General features: G+C 38.4%; 1 protein-coding gene across 1 annotated transcript; it reads left to right on the forward strand.

Annotated features, from left to right (window-relative positions):
- Nucleotides 1–1,479: 1,479 nt before the first annotated feature.
- On the forward strand, nt 1,480–8,030 carry DEPDC7 (DEP domain containing 7; the record flags this gene model as incomplete). The annotated part of the gene is made up of 8 exons (XM_010075803.1): nt 1,480–1,867; nt 3,664–3,794; nt 4,681–4,870; nt 5,622–5,836; nt 6,874–7,016; nt 7,218–7,343; nt 7,437–7,515; nt 7,703–8,030. Coding segments are annotated over 8 exons (1,487 nt in total), but the record flags the coding sequence as incomplete, so codon positions are not given.
- Between the last annotated feature and the right edge of the window lie 503 nt (nt 8,031–8,533).

Here is an 8,533-nt window from a genome sequence, read left to right on the forward strand (position 1 = left end):
CACCTAGTCTGGTTTAGTGCCTTGTATTAAAAAGCTTTTTTTTTTTTTTCCCTGATATAAATCTTTTCAGAAAGCAGGTGTTTATTTGATAATGGCTCTGAAGATAAATTGCTGTCCTTTGTAATAGTGTTGGTATGTTCAATTGCCATTGTGTTCCCTGCTTTTTTCTTTTTTTTTTTTTTTTTTTTTTATTTTTTCTTTCCCCTTTAATTTATGCTTTTTTTTTTTTTTTTTTTTTTTTTTTAATCTTTACTGTCCCTCTGACTTCATCTCCCCAATCTGCTAATTTCTGAGCTCTCTGGTAGATGGAGATCAGCTGGAAATTCCAGTGCCCAAAATTGGACTACAGTTCTCTCATGCCACTTCAGACCAAACAGAAAAAATACCTCCTGCATCTCTGTGGAAAATGTTCATGGTAATATGTTCCAGAATGAGTTGCATGTTGTGTTTTTGAAACACTTGTCTCACTGTTAATTCATTTGCTTTGAGGTCTGTCATAACCCCAGATGGCTTTCTGTAGGATTGCTGCCAACTCCTCATTCCGTATTTTGTCCTTCAGCTTTTGATTTCTCTCTTCTTCCTTTGCTTTCTCTCTTAATAAATTATTCACCTGTTTTACTGAGAAACATAAATTCTAATTCTAGCCTCTTTGGTGGTTACAACTCTTCCAGTTAGGTGCCACTTGCAAACTTTATAAGTATATTCTGTATTTTTAAGTCCTTGTGGAGGCTTAGGCTAGCCTCTGGTCAAACTGTTGGTTGCTAGTATGCTATTCTTAATCAGGTTGGTAAATGAGTAATAGTCCAGTGGTTTTATTGGGGGAGGGCGGACTGGCTGGTTCAAGGAAATGACATTGAGTACACAGAGCTTGAATCTCAGTGGGAGCTGTGGTGGCAAAAGGCTGTTCTGTGGGATAAGTGTTGAATGAGTGGTGTCGCAAGAGAATTCTTGATCTTGTTAGGGATATGGTAAGTAGGGATACCAGGTACCTCGTCTGTGCACAGTCACGTAGGAGAGAAGGTTCTGATGTGTCTTTGTCCCTGCTTCCATTTTCCCCTGCCCAGCTGTACAGTTTTGTCAATGTCAGTAGAGGAACCAGGGAGTTACAAGTACGTACAGCTGGCTTTTGGTTGTGGGCATGTGTGCTTAGGAGTAGGTTCTGCAAGTGTAACTATGAGGAGATGGAGGAGCGTGCAAAAGGATAGTGTCAGAGTTACAGGCTGAAAAAGTTAGAAGCTCTAGGTTGCAAAGCTTCAGGTTAATTTAGTGAGAGCAACCACCAGAGAGAGATACGCGGGTACCATGCAGGCAGACTTGCTAAGGAAGTAACAAAATGTCAGTACAGGAGCAACTCAAGCCAAACTGGAAACTGCAAAGATGTTTAAATCCTTACGAGATTCATGAAGGCTAGTAGCCAGAAAGGGGAGAGTTCTTTTCTAATTGCAGCATGAATTCAATCTTTGTTTTTTCTGTTCTTAGGCTTTAGCTTGGTGCAGAAACCATTTGGAGCAACATATGTCTGGAGCAGTATTATCAATGCACTTCAAACTCAAGTGGAAGTGAAAAAGCGTCGCCAGAACCTGAAGTGCTATCATGACTGTTTTATTGGTTCAGATGCAGTGGATGTTGTCTTTGCCCATCTTCTACAGAACAAGTATTTTGGGGATGTTGATATTTCCCGTGCTAAAATAGTGCGTGTATGTCAAGCCCTGATGGATTACAAAGTATTTGAGGCTGTTTCAACTAGGGTCTTTGGAAAAGACAAACGGTCTGTTTTTGAAGACAGTAGCAGTAGCCTCTACAGATTCATGAATGTCTCAAACCAAATGGAACTTGATAAGGATTACCAGCAGTGTACACCACAAAGGTTAGTACATGAAATGTGAAGATAAGACATCTTTTACAATAGGAACATGTTGTGTATTCTGGGTGAGAGAAGATAAAACTGTTGTACAATTAGAGGAACGGGGTGAAAAAAGTAGGTACTATACAGGTGTTTGTGGGTGGAAGACAGGTAGGAAACAGCAATTTAAAGTGAGTAAATCATTCAGCCTTCATAGTTACTTGTTTTCTGTGTCTGTTATCACATCACCTTCGGGGAAGTGGGTAGCAGGGTAGAAATTAAGTGCATTACAGATACTGATCTATTGGGCTCTAAATCAATATGGGCTGCTGGAACTGAGGTGCATCAGACTAATGCAATGGGACAATCTTTAGTCTGTGCACCTAGCTCTGGCATAAACCAGTAATCCATCCAGTTTTTAAGGACAAAAATGGGTAAATTTCTTTCTTCTTTATCTTAGCTTCACTGCACTTCAAATCTATCTTTTTAAAATGTTTTCAGCTGTTTCTTCGTGTGCATATGACTTGTCCGTAGGCTAGGTAGCAGGCTGTTATGATGTTACGCTATTGCATGCCATCATAGAACCAGGGGGAAGTGAAATTGTGAGGTTTTGTCTTCCTACCCTTTAGAAGTGGGCAAAGAAAACCCTGGTATTAACTAAACCATCACAAAACAGAACGCACTGCTATGTAGGTGACATTTTTGCCGTACAACTTCCCTTAAACAGTTTTTGTCAAGTGTTCGTCTCCGAATATTCCAACATATTCTTACAAGAAACTACGTTCATGTAGCTATTGCAATAGTTTTAGCAATACATGCTTTTGAAAATTGCAAATGGTATTGACCTAAAAATAAAATACCTTATGTGACTGATGTGTTCATGAGAGTAGCAATTGTGAACTTCATTGCATCAATCCAAATGATGAGAAAATTCTAGAAGCAGAGATTAAAAAAAGATAGTTCCTTGGTCTTGCTTTTCCCCTCTCTTCCCCCTGCCCCACCCCAGTTCTTGGTCTGTGCTAAAGCAAGAGCATAGGATGGGGGTGTTTTTCTTCTGGGCAGGGCACAGATCCATTGGATTACATTTCTTCCTTTAGTGAAAGGAAAAGATCTATTGATACATACAGCTTGACACATTCGTAGCAAAGATAGTGGACACCAAAAAGATTTTGCAGTGCCTTAAAACAAAGAAGCTATAGAAATTTTAATTAAATAAATATGCTTGGAGGAATAGTAATTTTGTGGCTGGAGTTATGCCATCTACTCAACAGCATATGAAAACAGTTATGAGAAGAACCAGCTAACATGCAGAAATGGGCGACGGGTTTCTGAAGCCTTCCATTAGCTGACAGCACGGACAAGCCTCATAACTTTACAGAGCAACAACCTTCTGGCTTTTTCAAGGACAGCTCTTAATTTTTGTCCTCACTTTGCCACCAGGACTAATGTCTTAAAACTCTGAGGGTTTTGAGGGGGGGATTTTGTTTTGTTCTTTAAATTATTTCCCCTCAATTATTTCTTCTTCTTAGATTTTTCTCTGTGGTAATTGAGGTAGCTTGCTGATGACAGCTGTGGCAAGTTCTAAGAGAGGAACTATGAACTTGCATGAAACTGTTGCACGTGAATAATTTTTTTAAGGTATCATGCATTCTCCTGTGTGACTTGGACAGAGAAGGTGTTGGGCAGGAGGGAGGGGGAGAAGATTATGTAAATATTTATATAGGGAAAAGAGAGTTATCCATATCTATATGTTACATTATATGTTTGGTTATCCATATATAGAGATATAAATATATCTAAAAACTGTTTCCTAATCTCAGACATGAGAAGAGTATGTTGTTTCACTCTACTCCTGTCAAACCAGAAAGCTTGGAGGATCTCTGGGAAAACCTGAGTTTAAAGCCTGCAAATACTCCTCAAGTAAACATCTCGGACAGTTTGTCCCGTCGAGGTAAGCCAAATAATGTCTCAGTCATTTGTTTGTGGGAGAAGGAAGCTAATAACTGTTGGACTGGAAAGGCTTATGCCTATCAGATTGGAGAGGCAGTCAAACCGACTCTCTTGGTACTTTGTTTTGAACACCATGTCATAACAAAGGCAAATTATATTTGTTGCAGGCTTGCTTTTTACCTTTTTATTTCATCAGACATTATCTCTAGTTGAAATAAATCGGTGTTGAATTTTGTGGAGAACACACAATTGCGTAGAGCTTGACTTGAGTTAGGAGTGTTCTTCTTAATATTCAATTATCTCCACTACTTCCATGCTTGACTTGATCGTGGCCAGTAGTCTACTGTTAGCTCAAACTCTTCCCTAGATTTTAACTGGGTATCTGCACTGTCCAGTGCTCCTTCGGTCTTGTGTGAAACTGTTCCTGACAATTCATGTCTTCTCTCTCAGACTAAACTATGATCTAATGTGTTTTTCCTTTGGTTAAAATTGCTAATGCATCCTAGAAACTCTCAAAACTCAAGACAGACTATAATTGTGGAAGCTGTGATAAGGATTGTGTCACTGTTACACTCTTTAATGCCTTATCAAGAACAAAGGAGGCTTGCAAACTGGAGCACAAAGAATGTAAGGCACTTCAAACTTATCCAAAAAGCAGTTCTCTGACACTTGCAGTTAACTAAACAAATGGTTAATTCTTTCCTTTTGCAGTGATAAAATGTATTTAAAGCTGATAAAGGCCACACTCTCTGCTACTGTAAATCTTTATTTTTAAAATTAATTTGTTAGGTTAGGATGGATGGGGGGAGGGGGAGTTGTCTTTTTCATAATCTCTCTTTCTAGACATGCTGAATCTCTGTGTGCTTTGTGTATTCCGCCCTTCCCAGTTATTAATGAAGTATGGCAAGAACAAACAATTGCTCGGCTGCTGCAGCTTGTAGACCTTCCGCTCCTTGAGTCTTTACTTGAGCACCAAGAGATCAGACCTCAGCTTCCACATCCAAGCAAGGAAACTGGATATGTCATCACAAGTAACTACCTAGACAGAGAGATTCTCAAGGCTTTCAGTGACTCACAGTAAGTATTCAGCACTCACCTCTGCAGCTCTGAAAAACTTTCTGCTTTCATAGGAATGTAAAGCTCAGTTGATCTTTGGGTAGAAATGTAGTAGTCTCCAGTACTGCAGAAAGGATGCCAGTAGGCACTGGATTAACTGGTAAATACCAATTGCTGAGCTCTAAACCAGAAGTAGCTAAGAAAATTTGTGCTGAGCATGTAAGAGTGTTTGGATGCAATGATAATATTTGATGGTATTCAGAGGATAAATTGTTTGCTGCACTGAAATATAGAACAGAATAGAGCATTTTGCTATCATCTTCAAATTTTTTCCCTAAACTACCGGTGAGGGAATAGTTTAGTTTCTCCTACTATATTAAAAAAGCCAAGAATGCTGAGCCTGAAACTGTTAAAAACACGGTCTGAAAAAAAATTTACTGATCGGAATTAGATCAAGGTTCAGCTTTCTGTTTATCTAGCGATGACTATGTCCTCCCCTAATGGTAAAGAACATCACTAAGTTTAGGTTTAACTGCTTGCGACTGTTTACTAATTCTTCATCTTGATACATACATAACAGGTATTTGGCTATGATCCACCTTACTGTGTCAGGAAAAGTGTTGTTTTTTTTTTTTTCTTGTGTCAATTCTTAATATATTTAAATACTCTCATGCTGTGAGAAACCAGTCTACCTTCTGTGAAAAAACAATGCAACCAACTTTGAAAGGCATCAGTAAGTAATGCTACAAAGTTAAACCACTCTGTCTTTTAGAACAGATGAATGGCTTTCAGCAGCTATAGATTGCCTGGAATATCTACCAGATCATATGGTGGTAGATATTAGCAGGAACTTGCCTGATCAACCAGATAAAGCAGACACATGGAAACTACTGCTGTTTGAAAATATTGGTAGATACTATGGCCAAAAAAAGGAGCCACTGTTAAGCCACGCATCTGAAATTCATTCAGGAATTGCAGAACTATTAGGTAAGTAAAATAAAGCTATACTCCTCAGCTTATATGTACTGACAAACTGAGTATTTTCTATAGCAGCCAAGCTTAAAGGTTGACTTCTGTAAGTTCTTTTTAATTTCTAGTCATGAAGACTGTGCTTTGAAATAAAGAGAAATTTTGGTCCTGGCTATATGCAGTTCTGTAGTTTGTGTTCAGTTCTGTGTAGAATGGCTGTGAAACTGGAGTTTGTCATTTGGTAGTAGCTGGTGTATCCATGGTAAATTTAAACAAATATGGCCTTACATTAAATACATCGCCCCTAAGATCTAAAGTTGAAGCTGTGGGGATGCTTTGTATCCCATTCACAACTCTCCCCTCTTGTCCATAGAAATGTGCATTTTATAAGTTTTGTTTAGACAGTATTTTAGAAAGCTTTTGATGTTTTAGTCATCATTAACATCTCTTCATCCCTATTCTCCTTATTTTTCATCCTTCTCTGCCTTGATTATTCTTCTTGTTCCATGCTGGTAAGAATATTTTGCATTTATATTCCATTCCTCTTCCCTGCATGATAAAGGGAGGATGCTAGTACAACCTACTTCATTTAAGTAATTCACACATCTAAAATGGGTATTCTGCATAGTAAGGCCAATTATAACTTAGCAAAGCTCTGCAGAGAATGGTTTGCAATTAATTCATCAAGCTGACCCACTTATCTAGGACATATTCCTCATTTCTTGGTAGATCTTTATTTCCACAACAAGAGGTTATTAATTTTCTAAGAAATATTTTTCTTTTTTAGTGTTTCACATTCCATTTGAGATGGCTGAACTGCAGCTGAACTCAATTGAAAGTGAGCTTTCTTAAGTATCCAGGCTAAAAGCCTGGGTGTGGGCTGTTCTCAGATTGTATGCAAACAGCTCTCATCAGCCTGTGAGAAATTTTTGTGAGAATGAATTGCTTTGTTTGACCAGTTCTGTTTAGAGAGAAATTTCTCTTGTTTGCTAATTTAGGTGGTTTATTGTAATATTTAAATAAATATGGCAATAGATAACTTTATCTCTCCCCAGTGAATGGGAAGATGGAACAATCTTTAGAAGCTATTCAGCTCTATTTGAAACTTCTAGACAGCCAAGTCAGGGAGGAGTTCAGAAGGCTACTGTACTTCATGGCTGTGGCAGCACATAACTCTGAGCTCAAACTACAGAAGGAGGTAAATGTGCATATTTAACTGTTACGTGTTGCTTTATACGTACTGAAATCTGGAGGTCCCAGACACTGGCCAGGAACAGATTTGTAGCTTAAATATGTGACTACAGGAGAAGCAAAGGCTCTAGAAGACAAAAGGCAATGCCCTTCTTAAAGGGGGAGATTAATTATCCTCTTATGATCATTATTTCATATTACCCTTTAGAGCGACAACAGGATGGTTGTGAAAAGAACATTTGCTAAAGCTATTATCAACAATAAAACCTTATCCAAAGGGAAAACTGACCTCCTCATCTTGTTCCTTGTGGATCACCAAAAGGATGTGTTAAAGGTAAGTGCTAGTAAATGACCAGGTTTTTGTTACCTTATATGCTTCTGCCAAATTACCTTTTTTCTAAGCTGCTGTCTTATCTTTCTATTCAAGATCCCAGGGACACTGCATAAAATGGTCAGCAATAAATTGGTGGCTTTGCAGACAGGCCAAGATCCTAGTAAGATAACAGGTAACAGTTTAAACTGAACTTTTTATTCTTGCCATAAACCCAGATGAGAAATAGAATGGACTGAGATGCTGCAAAAAGACTTGCTGCAACAATGACTAATTTGACTCTGAAGGAGGATGGGTCTGTAGAACCTCAAGGATGGCTGACTGGGGTGTTAACTATCTGAATGTCTCATGTTTCCTTTTAGGCTATACCTTTTGCCAAAAACTTGATGAAAGAGAGTATCGCTCCAACACAGAGGAGACCACAAAAGCTGAGCTATTATCTCTACTGAAAGCTATTGATGAAGATTCAAAGCTCTCTGACAAAGAGAGAAAGAGACTGCTAGGTCAGTTTCATAGTAGTAATCCCAGTATTTTTATGCAGTATTTTGGAGACAGAGTTACTAATATGTGTGTGTGACTTGAAATATAGATTACTTTCTATACTCCAGCATTGAAAACACTAATATATTTGTAAATCTTTTGTATTCATGTATCTAATAAAATTATTTTGTGGAAATGACTGAAACTTATATAATTATTACCAAAGCCAACAGTACCCAAGTTTAGCCTGTCTTTACCTTTGCTCATTCTTAATTGCTGTAGGGACAAAATATTCCTTCCTTTTCCTCACCTAAAGCCCAGTCTGATTCCCTCTATTCAAGTATCAAAATTACTGAGAAGGGAAATACCTCTCCATGAATGAGATCCCTCTGCCTTTTGCCCCAGCACCACATTTTATGCTGAACGTTTTTTCTAATTGCCCTTGCATTGTGCAACTCCATTGTGTAGCACTGATCCATGACTTGCTGTGTAATAGACAGAGCTGAATAACATCTGATTGATATTCCACAGCTTTTCAAGCTTTTTAAGCTAAAATGGCACTATGTTGAGGAATTGCCAGGGAAGATGGCTCTGTACCCTGAACTCCATTGACTTTCCTGGGATGGTAAAGATATTCTGGATTTTTAAGTCTGTGTGGCTTTGGTTGCCACTGAACATACTGTTTGTGGCTAGTTATCTTCATCCCTGCTGTG

Source organism: Pterocles gutturalis, unplaced genomic scaffold (assembly GCF_000699245.1).
Source record: "Pterocles gutturalis isolate BGI_N339 unplaced genomic scaffold, ASM69924v1 scaffold51982, whole genome shotgun sequence".
NCBI lineage: Eukaryota > Metazoa > Chordata > Aves > Pterocliformes > Pteroclidae > Pterocles > Pterocles gutturalis.